The sequence below is a fragment of the Phoca vitulina genome, unplaced genomic scaffold (assembly GCF_004348235.1).
Source record: "Phoca vitulina isolate PV1807 unplaced genomic scaffold, GSC_HSeal_1.0 scaffold20, whole genome shotgun sequence".
NCBI lineage: Eukaryota > Metazoa > Chordata > Mammalia > Carnivora > Phocidae > Phoca > Phoca vitulina.
In genome coordinates, this window is record NW_022589723.1 from 9,881,135 (window position 1) to 9,899,537 (window position 18,403).

Below are 18,403 nucleotides of genomic sequence, written 5' to 3' on the forward strand. Positions count from 1 at the left end.
CAGGTTTTCCCACTTTTGGAGAAAAAAAGAACACTTGACATATATTTCCTTACTTGATGAAGAAAATAGATCAGTTTATTGTGGTAGCTTAAAATTTTTGAGAAGATTCCTGACTTTGAAATAAACCCTGTTAAGTGCAAATGATCATGACAAGTAATAATACAAATGGAATTCATAGCTGAGTGGCGTAAACAGAAGAGAATTCAGAGTTAGACTAGATGATTCTCATAGGCCTCCCCAGGTTTCATGTTCTATGATTGAAAATTTTTCTTAAGTCATTTTAACCTGTTTGCTCTGGGATTTCACTCCAAATGCCTCTGGGAATGTTTAAGTTTAAGTGGTAACTTTCCAGGAGTTCAGAACTGAATTAGACTTACAATCATTGCAGTGTTTAGTCTCCACTTAAGTACAGGAAGTGAGATACCATTTCCCATTTGTAAATTTTCTCCTTGCCACTTACTGATTACATCTGCCAACCAATTAAACCAGTAAAGATACAAGGAAGGAGTTTCTCTCAACTCTGTTCCCATTATTCCACAAAGACACATAGATAAAAAACCAAGTGTCACAGATTTCTCTAGGAACGTTTACTCCTAAACCTCCTTTAAAATTAAAATAGATACCGGAAGGTTACTGACAATTTTCAAAAGGTTTTGTCTCCCTTGGTGATAGTATGCCATGCCATCAATTTTCCTCCCAGAGATAAGAACAGTATTCTGGCAATACATTATCATCAGTCCTTAAATAACAGTAATAGTCTTGGCACTTACCTTAAACCCACCCATCACAGAGTCATATTATATTAGAGTATCATTAACATATTTTGATTTACTCTCCTATAAGTACGGTTGTTGCTCACTGTTTTTACTTGCTGTTCTGTATTTTCTTCATTGCACCATTATTATATAATGTTAAAAAGAATTTCATTGAATATAAAGTATTACAAAAGGCAGCTTTTTAATCTATGCATCCTTGGGATTTCAGAAATTTTATTCTTTGATGTAAAAGGGAACTGCTATATGAGTTGGAAACTCTGCACCTGTGTGTGTGTGTGTGTGTGTGTGTGTATGTATATATATATATTTTGGCAATAAAGCAGCATGGGCTGAGAATGCACTGAAACTTCACTGTGTTACTCATTACTTGGAATGGGTAGTTTTTTTTAGACTACTTTTTTTAAAGAGAGGGAGAGAGAGCATAAGCAGGGGAAGAGGCAGGCAGAGGGAGAAGCAGGCTCCCCCCTGAGCAGGGAGCCCGATGTGGGACTCGACTCAGGACTCGATCCCAGGACTCTGGGATCATGACTTGAGCCGAAGGCAGACACTTAACTGAATGAGACACCCAGGTGTCCCGGAACGGGTAATTTCTAATAATGCAGTAGATTACTGAGATGGGAGGAGCCGAGCCAGAGACCTGGGCTGAGGTAGGCTCCAGATGTCAGAAAAGACCAAAGATCTGGGTGGTGGTACCAAGTCGTAGCAGTTTCTGCTGTAGTCCAAGGGACGTGGCAGCCATGTGAACAAAGAGGCATTCCATTTAAACTTAACGTCATTCCCACCTTTAGGGCCAACCTTATGCTAGGTATTGGCAAATGTTTTTTTGTTGTTGTTTTTTTAAGATTTTACGAGTGAGCACAAGTGGGTGGAGAGGCAGAGGGAGAAACAAGACTTCCCGTTGAGCAGGGAGCCTGATGTGGGGCTCGATCCCAGGATCCTGAGGTCATCATGACTTGAGCTGAAGGCAGACACTTAACAGCCACCCAGGCGCCCCAAATGTTCAGTTTCTGATAAGGAAATAGTGAGCTAAGTACAATAATGTTTAAACTATTGCAGGGAATCCTTCCTATCTGAAATAAAGCATTTTAAATGTTTTTACATTGAATATTTATTAGCTAGCTTAACTAAAGAGGCTTAACACTATAATTGAGAAGAGAGGGACACGTGGGTGGCTCAGTCGGTTAGTTAAGCGGCTGCCTTTGGCCCAGGTCATCATCCCGGGATCCTGGGATTGAGTCCTGCATCGGGCTCTCTGCTAAGCAGAAAGCCTGCTTCTCCCTCTGTGCTGGCTCTCTCTCTCTGACAAATAAATAAAATCTTAAAAAAAAAAAGATCCTTCTCGATTCAGGGGAAAGTTTAAGTTTAAAGTAAAGTGGATGTTACAAACTTCCTTGGGATTGGCTATTGTCAAGTGGACAGGAACACAAGCTACGTGGTTTTTGTGGTATGATTACTAATGTAATAGTTCCTTCCTGTGATTTATGACTAATCATTTAGCACACGCTGATATACTCCACTCCCAGGTACTGTGCTAGATGTTAGGGTTACAAAAATAGAGATAGTTTCTGCTGTTAACTCAGGAGCTTAAAAGTTTACAACTCAGAACTTCAGTATGCAGTTTTATTGTTCTTATGACTGGAATTTTTGAAAATAAGTTTTATTCAACATACAGTGCTAAATGATATCAAACTATAGCAAAGTAGACTTAGTATCTGTTAATATCAGACAATCATTGATGTTTGCTAGACTTTACTCTTACACCACCTAAAGGTGTCCTTTAAAAGGGTTGTTTAAAAAGTCAATATGCGTGAGACAATCAATTAGTGTAACATTTATGGAAGGCATAATATCAAAATTGTAAATGGACATGCCCTTTGACTTTCCCACTTTAATAATCACTCCTACCAGTACAGATCTGCAAAGATAGGTATAAGGATCCAATACAAGAATGGTCAGATTCTGATATATTCACATCACTGAATCATGTAGGTGTTAAAACAAATGAGGTAGTTTGCGTATGAGCTGGTATGGAAAGTTGTGACATTTATTGTGTGAAAAGCAGGTTGCAGAATAATGTGAAAGATAAAACTGCCTTTGTTTTAGGTCTATACGTGTACATCTACATGCATAAAGATTATATTTATTGAGCACCTAGTATGTGCTGAGCACTGCTGTAATTACATTAGATGTATTCATTAACTCAATCTTCACTACAGCCCTGTTTGTTTGGGGTTTTTTTTTAAAGATTTATTTATTTATCTCTACACTCAATGTGGGGCTTGAACCCACAACCCCGAGATCAAGAGTTGCATGCTCTTCTGACTGAACCAGCCGGGTACCCCTTGCTTTTTTTTTTTTTTTTAACAGAACAAGCCTTTTGAATTGTTTGTTACTCCAAAAAGCTTCATTTTTAAATTTAGCTTTCTGACTCTGTTCTTGTGCCTTCAACACTTTCACAAATGATTTTCTGCTCCTCAGTAAGGAAAGCACGCTTGATCCTGTTGTGAACACACGTAGCACACCTGGAACCACCCTAGGCCCTGCTGACGTGTTTCCTCATTTTAGACCACCTCAGTAAGAACTACAGGTTTTCACAGCATGGACTTCTTGAAGTCAGCCTGGGCACACGCCACATGCAGATTTTGGGGCTTTCCCAATCTTCTCGGTATAAAGGTAAACGATTCTATTACCAGGGATCTGGGACAGCCTAGTTTTGTTAGAGGCTGTATTGTAGGACAGCCTTCAGTGGTATGTCAAACGCTGGACCATTCTGAATGCCTATGGATGCTGTCCCCAGAAAAGGAAAAACCAACCCTAATTGTTAATCCCCATTTTACAAGAAGAGTTGAAATAAATTCTTCATGTTCATGGCTAATAAGTATCCAAACCACAATGTGAATCCAAATAGTTTGGCTCCAGAGCCTGCTCACTTCCCAGCATGCTATGCTATGCCTCTCAAAGATGGAAAGGAAGTGTACTTTGCACCCTTTATGTTTGTCTTACATCTATGTCTGAATTTTTTTCCTAGAGTAAGCATGTAATTTGTATTTGGGGAAAAACCTTTTTTTTTTTTTTTTAAAGATTTTATTTATTTGACAGAGACACAGCGAGAGAGGGAACACAAGCAGGGGGAGTGGGAGAGGAAGAAGCAGGCTTCCCGCAGAGCAGGGAGCCCGATGCGGGGCTCGATCCCAAGACCCTGGGATCATGACCTGAGCCGAAGGCAGACGCTTAACAACTGAGCCACCCAGAAGGCCCTAAAAAAAAACCTATTTAAAACAGCCAGCTTAATTTGATGTTAAGTTCAAGCATTTAACTTTCCATTTAATTTCCTGCCAAATCAGCAAATCCAGAATTTAAGGAGAATAGCTACATAAGAACATACCCACAGACAATAAAAACCCCAGGATGATTCAATATAGTATTAATTTATTAGGTCCATTCTTTAGGAGTAGAAAGTAAGTTTTTCTGGTACTATTTGTTGCCAGAGGCTTCACCCTTATTTATGCAACTCAAAAGCATAAAGCAAATCAGAATTTTCTTGTTTAAAATATTTTCAAAGGGAAATGGCCTTTCTGCAGTATAAAGTGGAAAGAATAAGAAAACGGCTGCTAGCTACATCTGAACCGAGTCCACTTTTCTATGCCCCACCACTTGGCTAGATCATGTCTGGATTGTGCTCTTGCCAGCCCCTCAGTGGTCTGCCTGCTGCCCCTGTAAACCCATTCTCCACGACAACCATAACGAAGTTCTACAAAAGTGACACCAAGCCTGCCGTGGGCTACCTCTGCAAATTCTTCAAGGGCTTCCATTGTTCTTGGGATAAAAACATCCTTCAGGAGGCCAGTAAGTCCTTGCACCCTCTGGTTTCTGGCCACTGGTGCACCTCCTGCACGTCTTCTTTTAAGGGCCTCTGCACAGGTTTCCCCCTCCATTCCCTAAATAACCCCTACTCTTTCAGACCAAGGCTGAAATGTCACTTCCTCAGAGCGGCCATTCCTGACCCCCAGACCAGGTCCGTTACCTGCTCTATGTGCTGGTAGCTCTATGTCCCTTTTCTTCAAGACAGAGTAGTAATTTCACATGTATTCATCTGGTTATTTGAATGTCCACCTCTAATGAGATATAAACTCTGTGCAGGTAGAGAGTGGCTTTTTGCTTTCTGCTTACCTTTTATCCTCAGTAGTATACTTTTATTAAATGAATAATATGATAAGGTACTGAGCCTAAGTGGTACATAAAGCAAAACATGAAAAAACAGCATTTTGGTGAATGTTTGATGTTTATCATTCCTCTCATTATTACCCGGTTACCTCTCATTATTATTCCTCTCATTATTACCCAGTTTAGAAATGAAAAGAGAAAGACAAATTGTATATTATCCAATTAATTTATTGAGTATCACCTACAGAATATATATATATATACCGATATTTTACGTAAGAAAAAAAATGGTTTCTCGGTCTTCACCATAACTGCTCCATGTAGAAATAACAGTAGTCAACATTACATGCAACTCTATTTTCATAACAACCGTGCATCTTTATATCAGACCACTCACAGGACATTGCCTCCTAATCAACCTAAATTTGCAGTAAAATATGTTTTCAGAAATAAATAATTGATAAGCTAAAATAAGTTCTTAAGGCAAATAGCTATAAAACCTGGACAGAAGCTTCCTTAGTTTCTCATCTTCTAGAAACAGCTTCACAAATCGTTTGGAAAATCAGCCTAGAGGTAAGCATAATAAACCACAGTTCCCATCCCTTCTTGAAGCTGATCTTTCTCAAGAATTGATCAAATAGCACCTGTTGATAGAAGATAGCAATAAGGCCTGAACCTGATACTTAGGCTTTAATTCTGGATCAGTTTTCTGGCTTGGGCTGGTCGGGAGTTACTTCCTTCAGAATCTTCATCAGTGAATGTAAGTGAGTATGTGTTAACATTATCTTCTCTTTCAGCTGGGAAGAAAAATGAGTAGGTATCAGGTTTTTTTTTTTTTTTTTTTAAAGATTTTATTATTTATTCATTTGACAGAGAGCAAGCACAAGGAGGCAGAGCTGCAGGCAGAGGGGGAGGGAGTAGCAGGCTCCCTGCTGAGCAGAGGACCCTGGGTTCATGACCTGAGCCACTCAGGTGCCCTGGTATCAGGGCATCTTAAGCTTAACACTCAATTTGATGATTCTAGAAGCCACTTCAAATTTAAACTAGTGATTGAGAGATGACAATGTCTCAACACACTACATAAATATGCTTGTTCTATTTCTGAAAGAACTTTATGCAACAAACCCAGAGCACAGTAAGATCCTCAGATACAAAGTTTCATATGAAAAAAGACCAGCCACTGCTGAGCATCACTCTTCTCTGTCTCCCTCCTTCCTACCCCTTTTCACCAGGTTTAAACGCCCAAGTATTGGGAAGGAAGACAAGAATACGGTGGGGTAAGAAAGTTTGTGGAGAGCAGCATCAGTGAGTCTTCCCCTCCTTCTCCAGTGGCAAGAATCTTTTTTCCCCTCTTTGTTCACAGTAACAAATGCCTTTCTTCAATATTCTGCTAATGGCCTTCAAAAGTAGCCCTGGTTGTTGGGTTAAGAACCTGTGTTTGTGGTAATTAGGGAATTTTCAATAGTTCTTTCACCTAAGAATAGCTAAATCAAGAACCAAACTTAATGGTATTATTTAGCATACAACATGTGCTTAGTAAATAAAGTTATCAATGAATACAGAATTATGGATAACAATCTTCTGTTGAAGTCAACAAAAATCTTATTTCTGACATAATTTGCACCATACACTAAATCTTTTTATTATCATCCAAGATAGAAGAATAATAAAAATTCATCAGGAAATGCTGCTTAAATAGGTAACTCTAGAGCCTCTTAATCTTCTTGGAGTACCCCTGGATGTGGCGAATCATTTCTCTGTTGCCTTCAAGATTTTGTTCACTCATTTTTACTATGATGTGTTGGGGTATGTATCTCTTCTGTGTTTATCCTACGTGGGCTTGTTGAGGTTTTGGATATGTAAATTAATGTTTTTCATCAAATTTGGGAATTTTTCTACTATTTTTTCTTTGAATATCTTTTCTACTTCTCTACTCCTTTGGTATGTATCCCTTTTACCAAAGAATATTTAGGTATGCTTGATGGTGCCCAAGAGATGTCTTAAGCTCAGTTCACTTTCCTTCATTTTTTTTTCTTCAGATTCCATAACCTCATCAATCTGTCTCCAATTTGCTGATTCTTTCTTTGGGCAGCTCAAATCTGTTGCTGAGCCCCTCTAGTGAATTTGCCATTTCAGTTATTGTACTTTTCAACTCCAGGATTTCCAAGTGGTTCTTTTTTATAATTTCTAACTCTTTAAGGATATCCTCTGTTTGATGAGATATTGTCATCATACCTTCCTTGACTTCTTTAAGCAGTTTCCTTTAGTTTTTTGGATCTATTTATAATAGCTGCTTCGAAGGCTTTGTCTGCTAAGTCCAACATCTGGACCCTTTCGTAGGCAGTTATAGATGCCTGCTTTTTATCCCATGTATGGGTCATACTTTCCTCTTTGAGTGTTTTCTAATTTTTTGTTGCAAACTAGACATTTGTAAAAAAAATTTTTTTTTACGATTTTAAGTAACCAACATGGGGCTCGAGCCCACAAGCCCAAGATCAAGAGTCACACAACCACTAATGGAGCCAGCCAGGCACCCCACAAATTGCACATTTTAAATAATATATTATAGTAACTCTGGATACTAAACACCCACTCCTCAGCTTGTTGTCTACTTATCTGTTTTAGTGAGCTGGAGAGAGTATTTCACTGATATCTGTTTTCCCCACCATATGAGAGTCTGCTGTCAGTCCTCAGAGAACCCAGCCTTGAGTATGTGCAGTCACCTGGAAGGACAGTGGTTTCAGCAGGTTCTCTTTCAGTGTTTCCCTGATCTTCGTGTCAAGTGTCAAGCTGTTCAAGCTGTTCGCCTTCACTAATTGCTGGGCTGAGTGCTCTACAGGTTTGGACAATGCCCTGGGACATAAATTGCTCAACAGTCTAATCCAGTTAAATTCAGGACCCCTCCCCCTATTTGTAGGGGTAGTCTTTAAAAGACTGGTAGCCAGTCTTTTTGTTGTTCTTCTGACGCCAGGAGGGCTCTTCTTAGCTGTCTATTCCCTGATTCTGTCTGGTAACCTTCAAATGAATCTATGGCTTAGCTTGTTGCTCTCATGGAACTACCAGCTTCCTCTTGATTGCTTTCCTCAAAATCTCTACTGTCTTGGGCAGCAGTTCCCTTGTGCGGCAGGGGGAGAGGGGCAGTTTTTACAGTCTGCCTCTTAGCCGGGCCCCTCCCGACCTAGGGGCCAGTGTCTCGGAATGACACCCTGGCTTTACAAGCAGAGTGCTGGGTATGGGTGCCAGCTTCTGTTCTTCTTGGCTTACCTCTGCCGTGTGAGACCTCTGGCCTACATGCAAGCTGGGGAAGGGTGAATGGGCTCCTAGTACTTACCCTGCTGTGCCCGTGCTAGAACTTGCACCTACAAGTGGCCGTTTTTGACTGGAATAGAGCTTCTGATGAGAATTCCTGATAGCCTGCCCCTCCTGGGAAGATACCACAGCCCTCAACTGGGAGCTAGGGCAAAAAATGATCCCTGTGTTCTTGGCTACAGCTGCCCAGAGCCTCCCTTCCTCTGAGGTAGAGAGGCATGAGACAGAGGGAGCAGGCTCAAATGCCACCGGGCTTCACTGTTCTTACAGAAGTTTTGTACGTTTTCTTAAATAAATGTCTCCTCATTTGCTTTATGCCTTGAGGAAAATTTCTTACTGATTTAAAATGGTTGTTTCCTTTGTAATTTTATTCAGTTATGGCAGTTTTCCTGGGGGGGGGGGGGGTTGGTCCATGGAGTTCCTCAGGCTGCCATTCTAGAAGTTATCTCCCATACCAATGAAAATAGTTACTGACCCCTCTCATCAACTTGGTTGCTTAGAGCCAAGGTTGGCTCCCTGTGACTGCAGGATACCCTGCTGCCCATTTATGTAAATTAAGTTTTACTGCAACACAGCCACACCCGTTTGTTTATATATTTGTCCAAGGCAGCTTTTGTGCTACAATGGCAGAGTTGAGTACTTGAGAATGAATGGTCACAAAGCTTAAAATATTTGTCATCTGGTCCTTTATAGAAAAAGTTTGCCAACACCTGGCTTAGAACATGGTTTCATGAGCTTAGTTAGCTATGCAAAACAACACCCCCTAAAATCACTCTTCCCCTGTCCTAAAAGATACTTAAACTTTGGAAAATAAATGCCATTGGTTATAAAATGTATAATGAGCAGGGAATAGACTATTAACAATACTAAAAACAAAATGAACAATAAATTCTAAGGTTGTTCTTCTGCGGGTAGTGACGTTTTAGCCAAATTTCCACTCAGAAAGAGTCAGTAAGCTACCAAAACAAAGTTGCTTTCTTCAACTCGAAAACTATCAACCACTAGATTCTTATCAAATGGATAAGATGATCATTTCACCGCTTTCCTGAGACATCTAAACATGAAGTGCTTACAGAAAGGACAGATCTGGGGCACCTGGCTGGCTCATTCGGAGGAGCCTATGACTCTCGATTCGGAGTTGTAGGTTCAAGCCCCACGTTGGGTGTAGAGATTATTTAAAAATAAAATCTTTAAAAAAGAGAAAAAAAGAAAGGATGGACAGATCTAAGAAAGATGATGGTGTCCATTCCCAGCACAGAGGGGAGAGTAGAGGAAATCCAGGAGCTAAACAGCTTTCTTCCTCCTCTTGAACTGGACCTTACACTATCTGGCTTTGTGTCACAAATTCAGTAAGGAATGCCAAACCAGGAATACAGGATTATTGGAGTATTACACCATTTTATCACCACCGAATTCATTGGAATAAACTGCCAGGAGTTGTCTATACAGGCATACTTCATTTTATTGTGCTTTGCTTCATTGCACTTCAAAGATACTGTATTTTCTACAAAGTGAAGGTTTGTGGCAACCCTGGGTGAGAAAGTCTGTTGGCATCATTTTTCCAACAGCATTTGCTCACTCCATGGCTCTGTCTCATTTTGGTAACTCTCAGAATATTTTAAACTTTTCATTATTATTATATTTATTAGGGTTATCTGTGATCAACAGTTACAACTCCCTGAAAGTTCAGATGATGGTTAGCATTTTTAGCAATAAAGTACTTTTTAATTAAGGTGTGTACATTGTTTTTTTTAGACATAATGCTATTTCACACTTAGTAGACTACAGTATAACGTGAACATAACTTTTATATGCACTGGGAAACCAAAATAATAAGTTGACTTGCTTTTTATTATGGTATTTGTTTTACTGTGGTGGTCTGGAACTGAACCCACAATATCTCTGAGGTATGCCTGTATTACAGGAAACATACAACCATCATGAAATTTTACCTCTGCAACTTTTTCTGGTAGAGACAAGTTGTGAATATCCATCTCAGAGGCATTTACTATGGCTTTTGTTTTTAACAGATAGCTGGACAGAAAATATAGAGAAAATATTAGTATCATCCTACAGATAAGATTATCAATGAACGAAATTTGACCTCTAAAGCAATGTCAGGCAAAGACAGCCTCCTTACAGATTTTCATTTCAACATTCATATTGTATTTTGTAGGAAAAACACATTCTCAATTAAGAAATCATCAGAGACTCTGTGTCTCATCTCACCCCTTACCAGCCAGGAATACAGGAGACAAAATTATCCCATGACAAATTAAAACACATAAACCAGGTGGTATGAATAACTAAATCACATAGCAGTTAGAAGAAAAGTTATCATATGGTGACAAATGCGGTTGGTTACCTACCAAGTAGTCATTCCTAACTTCTTTCTTGTTAACAGAACCCAGATTTTGCTTTGTTTTGTTTTAAAAGATTTTATTTATTCATGAGAGACAGAGAGAAAGAGAGGCAGAGGCAGAGGGAGAAGCAGGCTCCCCACAGAGCAGGGAGCTCGACACAGGGCTCAATCCCAGGACCCAGGGATCATGACCTGAGCCTAAGGCAGATGCTTAACTGACTGAGCCACCCAGGCGCCCAAGAATCCAGATTTTGTTTAGGACAGGAGTATGCTCAATCCTAGGAGATGAATCAGAACTGTGCTAAGCCAAGTGTGGCAATCTTATTCCCTCCTCTCACATATTTGCTTTCCCACCTTAAGGCAATCATGTGACATAGTTCTGGCCAATAATAAGGACACTTTTGATGATAAAATGAGACCATTCCCTGTGTTCCCACTTCCCATATCCTTCTCCTGGTTGGGGATGCTATTGCCTATATATGTAATGCTTATAATTGCAGTAGATTCCAAGAGGAAAAGGCCAAGAGAAACAGAGATGCTGATCCAGAGCCCTATTGTGGCTGAACCACTGAAGGACTCCTGGAGCAGCCAATTACCCTACTCCTTACTTGTTAAAGCCACTGTCAATCAGGTTTTCTTTTACTCACAACCAAATTCATTCTGATACACACAGACATAGATTATTATCTTCCCAGACTCATGCTACCTATACTTGCCTAATTTCTACTTAATCAAAAAGAATATACTGACCTTTGAGTCCCAACTCCTCATTTTAAAGATTAAGAAATTACTTAAAATCTTATACTTTAAAAATTTATATCAATTTTTTGTTACAAAAAACTTAACTTCCCTAAGCAAAAATTCAATTACAGCTCAGCTGGAACAACTACTTTTAACTGTTTTTAAAGAAGATTTGAGGTTACTAATAGCACACATTTACAAACACTTTTCCCCCCTCTTTAAACTTAATTCTAGATAGAAATTATTTAAGAAGCGGGGCACCTGGCTGGCTCAGTCAGTTAAGCGTCCTTCTTCAGCTCAGGTCATGATCCCAGGGTCCTGGTACCAAGCCTCAAATTGGGCTCCCTGCTTCTCCCTCTCCCTGCTGCTCTGCCTACTTGTGTTCTCTCTATCAAATAAATAAATAAACTCTTAAAAAAAAAATATTTAGGAAGAAATTAGAAATTGGAAGTAAATTATCAATCCATCTCAAGTATATATTTCCTGTTGAAAATCTGCAATGAAGAAAGAAAAAAAGAAAATTTGCAGTGAAGAACAAATAGTATACCTAATGCATTTTGAACAACCTCCTGAATGAAGGACGAGCTTTACTTAGGAGTTGTATTATTTTGTCAGATATAGCTCAGCTAGAGACCCCGATCTAAGCACACTGAATGAGAAAAAGGAAACTTTGTTCAATGAAACAAAAATAAGCTTTGGAGTTAAGACAGATTAAAATCTCAGCTCCTCCAACCTCTCTGAGTCCCAGTTTTCTTCTATTAAGAACTCAGTGAGGTAAGCGTAATGCCTGGCACAAACTAGGTCATCAATGGCTGTTTTTGTTTTTTTGTTTTTAATGGTCAAGAAGAGACTATGATAGATGTTTCAGTTTGTTATAATAAACAAAAAAAGCTTAAGTGATAGTAGTATTAGGAAGATAAGTATTCAAAGTACTACATAAGAAGGAACAGGTATGGTACTTTATCTGATTCTATGAGGCCACAAGGTCATTATTTTTTACTTTTCTTTGGGTATCTATCTGCTTCGTTCTTTTTTGCAGACAAGATTTCACCACATCTACATGCATAACAGAAAATAGCTACCTTAAACCTAGATCTTTCATTTCCCAACTTTGGCACCAGTACCATCTACAAATGACTAGTGTCTCTGGGTCCTTATTTCAAATTCCTAGAATAGGAATTTGGCTTAGCTTAGGTCAGGTATTCACTCTTGATCCTATCACCTGGGAGTGGTATCACATATGATAAAAAAACATGGCCACAAGGTCCCACTCTAAAGGGAAAGAAAAAGGGGCTGGGCACAAACCCAATAAGTGCCTATTACCACATAATTTTGCAAAAAGCTTATCTTCCAGAAGTTTCTGTAAAAAAGAATATTCTCTCATCTATTCCATGGTAAGCTTATTAAGACATGGTATGATCATAAGACTTCTAAAATGAGCATGTTATGAAACTATATTTTGGTCCCACTGCCCATCTTTTTGTGTAAGAGACAGTGCCTTGCTGTAGCATTTTCTTTGGTACAAACATTCTGCCTTTTCTGGAAACTCTTTTAAAATGTATTTGATAAAGAATATTTTAAGTCTACTCACCACACCATTTTGTCACTGGAAAGGCAAAAGTGACCTCTCAAGGCAGCCAGGGCAGCATGGGTAGAATACAAATGGAAACCAATGGGAATCCCACAGGAAGTACAGAATAAAAGGTTGTAAGTGCTGGCATGAAAAATAGAATATGGGTAAGAAAATCAGAGAAGAAATATAAAATAACCAGTCTCTAGAACCAGTTCTCCTAAAAACTGTGCTATAATAGGACTGAGACTGAAGAAATGACATATTCAAGAAAGGTTAACTCAGCTTTTAATATAATTACATCCTAGATTATTATGGATGTACAACTGTCACTTATAGAATAATTTACATTTGAAAAGCAGAAAAATCATACTAAAATCAGATTAACATTTTAACATATAAAACGACACATGACCTGGGACGCCTGGGTGGCTCAGTCGTTAAGCGTCTGCCTTCGGCTCAGGTCATGATCCCAGGCTCCTGGGATCGAGCCCCGCATCGGGCTCCCTGTTCTGCGGGAGGCCTGCTTCTCCCTCTCCCACTCCCCCTGCTTGTGTTCCCTCTCCCGCTGTCTCTCCCTCTGTGTCAAATAAATAAATAAAATCTTAAAAAAAAAGAAAACTACACATGACCATATAAATTAGCTACCATTAAACCAATTTCTAGCTTAAGAAAAATAATCAAGTTGATTGGGGTTTACCAAGCAATTTATTAATAGAACTCAAATCAGGATTTTTCTTTTGCAAATGTAATAAAAAATTAACTTAAAAAAATACCCAGACAAAATGCCAAAAGAGAAAAAAGAAAAGAAATCCTATTACCCTAGCAAGCCATCTATTTTCTTTTCTTTTATCCTCTGAAAGATTACTGGATGAGGAAACAGGTAATGATTCTAGTTATACCACTTGGGTAAGTCACTCACCATATCTGCTGATACATAAGACATATCCAAATACTACAAAGAAATATTTTTTGTTTTTTTAAGATTTTATTTATTTATCAAAGAGAGAGAGAAAGAGCACACAAACGGGTAGCGGCAGGCAAAGGCAGAGGGAGAAGCAGGCTCCCTGCTGAGCAGGGAGCCCAGGACTCTGAGATCATGACCTGAGCCAAAGGCATCTGCTTAACTGACTGAGCCACCCAGGCATCCTAAATACTACAAAGAAATTTTTTTTTTTAAGATTTTATTTATTTATTTGACAGAGAGAGACACAGCGCGAGAGGGAACACAAGCAGGGGGAGTGGGAAAGGGAGAAGCAGGCCTCCCGCCGAGCAGGGAGCCCGATGCGGGGCTCGATCCCAGGACCCTGGGATCATGACCTGAGCCGAAGCCAGATGCTTAACGACTGAGCCACCCAGGAGCCCCTATGAAGAAATGTTTTAAGAAAAAAATTAACTATGTTCCATCAGGCATGTACTGAAAACTTTATTTATTTATTTATTTACTCACTCTCTCACTCACTCACTCTGTACACGCACCATGAGGCTCAAACCGACGACCCCGAGATCAAGAGTTGTATGCCCTTCCAACTGTGCCAGCGAGGCACCTCCTAAAAACAATTTTAAAGTGGTTTGGTAAGGGAAAAAAGTATTTGTATAAATATACTATGCAGTAAAACTGCATCAATAGAGTATAAAAATCATGACTACAGAGAAAAAGATTCATGTCAGTGTATACTAAAAAAGACCAAGCAATACAGTATCCCAATTCATTGGTAAATTAAGTCCCACACCACACATGTAGTACTGTATTTTTGTGAATACAGTAACCAAAAAGCAAGCCATGAAATAAATTGCATTAATTTGAATTAATTCCTCTGTAGGAATTAATGGTATCAGACAAAGCACAGTACCTATAGAAAAATGTCTGATAGATACTAATTTATGGCACAGGGCAAAAATGTGAAAAAATCCCAAAATTATGCTTATGTGTGCAATATAAAATATTTCATTGAGTATCAGTCCGCTAATGGCTCAAGTCCTTCAAAAATGAAAGTTTGTATTACCACACCAGGAAAAGAACTATGACCAGCTGAGTGCTTGCTGAAGGCAAAAGGGGATACAGATGGGTAGTGGAAGAAGGTAGTTACAAATACAGCTATGACCAAGGGACCAGTTACAGAAATGAGGACTGTAATTGTCATGAGTATTTCCTCTGTACTTTGTTATGAGTAAGTTTGTGTGTCTGAGTGTTTATCTCTGTTCTTCTCTTATTCCATTATATAAGATCATACTTTATATCATACTACTATATCAAACTATACATTCAATTTAAGTATTACTAGTTTTATATCACAGTATTTAAATTACAAGAGATCAAAGAGAAATGTAAACGTCATTTAAGGACTTTAACTTCCTTTTCCAGAGAAGGGGTTAGTGTGTTTTCAGTTGTATGCATGATAGTTGTAACATGTTAGACAGAATTATGACTTTGTTATTGTCTTTATTTGGAGATTAAGTATGGTTTTAGGAGATGCGTGTGGGTGCCAAGTTAACAAGTGATGGTTAAATTTTATGGTCCACTTGACTAGGCCACATGGCACCCAGTTATTAGGTCAAACATTATTCTGAATGTGTTTTTGAATGAGATTAACACTTGAATCAGTAGACTGAGTAAAGCAGATTGTCCTCCCCATTTGGGGACCCGCATCTAATCAGTTGAAGGTCTTAACAGAACAAAAGGCTGACCCTGTCAGGAATAAAGGGAAACTCCTCTTGCCTGACTGCTTTAAGCTGAGACATTGTTGTTTACCCCCTGCCTTTGAACTTGAACTGAAATGTAGGCTCTTCTTTGGTCTAGAGCCTTCTGGCTTTTGGACTGGAACTTACACTTTGGCTCTCCTGGTTCTAGGCTTGTGGCCTTGGACTAGATCTAAACCACTGGCTCTGCTGTGTCTCCAGCTTGCCAACTACAGCTCTTGGGACTTCTCACCCTCTATAAGCCCATGAACCATTTCCTGACAAATCTCTTCCTGCCAAGTCCCATGGCTCCCCTAATTCTAAAAGTACACAAATACTTGGGAATTTCCCTCCAGTGTTTTAGAAACCATCTAGATCAGTACTATCCAGTTGAGATGTAATGTGAGCTACATAAGTAACTTAAAGTTTTCTGTCATGTTAAAAATAAATTCAAGGGGCGCCTGGGTGGTTCAGTCGTTAAGCGTCTGCCTTCGGCTCGGGTCACGATCCCAGGGTCCTGGGATCGAGCCCCACATCGGGCCTTCCTGCTCTGTGGGAAGCCTGCTTCTCCCTCTACCAGTCCCCCTGCTTATGTTCCCTCCCTTGCTATGTCTCTCTGTCAAATAAATAAATAAAATCTTAAAATAAATAAATAAAAAATAAATTCAAAATGAACAGGTGAAATTAGTTTTAATACATTTTATCCTACCCAATATATCAAAAATATCATTTCAGCATGTAATCAATATTTTTAAACTATTAATTTTTTTGTATCAAGTCTCCAAAATCCAGTGTGTATTTTGCACTCACAGTATTTCCCAATTCAGGATGGCCACATTTTAAGTGCTCAACAGCTACACGTGGCTAATGGTTACAGTATTGGACAGCATGTGTCTAGATGTCTTATCCTATTCTAAGAAAGACATTTGGAGAGCTTCTGCTTCTGGCCCCAAATAACCCAATTCCAAGCAAATCACTATTCTCTTCTTCCCTGTTGCCTTTGGGTGGAAAGAGGACACTCTGGTAAGGATAGCTAGGCTCTTTCAGTTGGGAAAGAGGAACTGCAAAACTCTTTCTGGTTACTGAGTAAAGCAACTAAGAATTCCTATACCTTATTTAACCCTAAAACTGTGGTCAGAATGAATTGTTTTGCTGTAAAAGCCAACGCTCAAAATTAAGGAGCCTTCTAATACTAAAATCACTGAGCACTTCGTTGTCACTTGTAGATCACAGCACAGAAAGATGCAGTTTACCCGCGGTATTCAAGTCCTTAACATTCAACTTGTGTTCTTCCCCAGGTTCCCTAGATTACAGAAGAAATAGTCCTACCATGGCTTATTACAAACTCCAAATTTAAAAGTCCTAGTTATCTCAAAGGACTGTAGTTTATGATTCTCACTATACACCAAAAGGTACTTTTCTCCCTTTTCCCACACCAGACATAACCGTCGTAGCCTCACTTCACTTGCACAAGCCACTAGAGATGTGGCCCTCAGAATGATCTTAAAATCTACACACAAATACAACCTTTCCATTTCATTAATACATCAAGTTCCTACAAGTCGCAAACAGGTAAAAGAAACATCCTTCAAGGGGCGCCTGGGTGGCTCAGTCGGTTAAGCGGCTGCCTTCGGCTCAGGTCATGATCCCAGGGTCCTGGGATCGAGCCCCGCATCGGGCTCCCTGCTCTGGGGGAAGCCTGCTTCTCCCTCTCCCTCTGCCTGCCTCTCTGCCTACCTGTACTCTCTCTCTCTGTCAAATAAATAAATAAAAATCTTAAAAAAAAAAAAGAAACATCCTTCAAATACACTGTAAGGACTGAATAAGCTTCTAGCGCAAATAAGAACAAACCATTTTCACCTTGTGCATGTCGGTTCTACGCTCCTCAGTCTTACTAAGTGAGGGACTAGAAACCAGTCGAGAACTCCCAGTACATACCTGCCTTTGAGCGAACCATCAATGCCAACTAGGAAGGGAGCTTCCAAAACCACGTTATTGGTGACTCCTAGGAAGACAAACACGGGTCAGAAGGAGTAGCTGTGAAGCTTTGAAAGGGAAAACCTACCCGCTACAGATAGACTCATCATAGCCACAAAAATCTATGAAAAGTTGCCCCCACCCCTGGCAGAGGGGTTAATTTCCTTCTAAATCTTCACCCCGTCTTTTTCACCACCCGCTCTCGACCATCCCGTGAGAAAGCTGGAACCCCCTCTCTGGCCCTCCTCCGCCTTCCTCAGACTCCGCCCCCACTCACTGGAGAAGACCACGGCTCCGAGGGACCGCGACAGGTCCCAGGCGAGGTGCACAGAGTCAGCGAGCACGGCGTAGCACTGTGCGCATTGGAACACGGCGCACCTCTCGGGCTGCAGCCACGACGGCAACCGCGGGCTGGATGGCAGCTCCTCCGTCCCCAGGCCTGCGGGGCCAAGCGGCGAGGACCCGTTCACTACCTGCGTGTCCCACTCCATAGAAGTCGTACAAGAGTGTTTGTCAGTTGTCTTCTTAGCGCCATCACAAAAATCACCCCGTGGAAGCTTTGCATATCGCGAACGATGCCGCCTCGGCCGAGCCGCCATCTTCCCGCAGCCCGCGCCTCTGTTTCGAAGACGCACCTGGCCCCGCCCAAGCACGGTTCCTGCATCCTCATTGGACATCGTGAGCGGGGAGGGGGGGCTCTGCCTCACGCACTCTGCCTGGATACGCCCTTCGGCGCCAAAGTGGTGTTGAGGGGTGAGGGGGATGGGTGGAGAATCTTCGTTTCTATTGGTCAACGCCAGGAAACCCCGCCTTCAGGGCATTTTT

General features: G+C 40.3%; 1 protein-coding gene across 2 annotated transcripts; it reads right to left on the minus strand.

Annotated features, from left to right (window-relative positions):
* Nucleotides 1-3,999: 3,999 nt before the first annotated feature.
* Nucleotides 4,000-18,186, minus strand: OIP5 (Opa interacting protein 5). Of its 2 annotated transcripts, XM_032417732.1 has the most exons (5): nucleotides 17,856-18,186; nucleotides 17,540-17,606; nucleotides 12,944-13,066; nucleotides 10,202-10,283; nucleotides 4,000-5,737 (listed from the first exon to the last, which is right to left on the minus strand). In XM_032417732.1, the coding sequence occupies exons 1-5, from the start codon at nucleotides 18,175-18,177 to the stop codon at nucleotides 5,642-5,644; spliced, it is 690 nt and encodes a 229-aa protein (XP_032273623.1). In that variant the 5' UTR covers nucleotides 18,178-18,186; the 3' UTR covers nucleotides 4,000-5,641. The 2 variants fall into 2 exon arrangements, with proteins under 2 accessions (XP_032273623.1, XP_032273622.1); XM_032417731.1 differs by lacking the exon at nucleotides 4,000-5,737 and having other exon boundaries at nucleotides 7,439-10,283.
* Nucleotides 18,187-18,403: the final 217 nt, after the last annotated feature.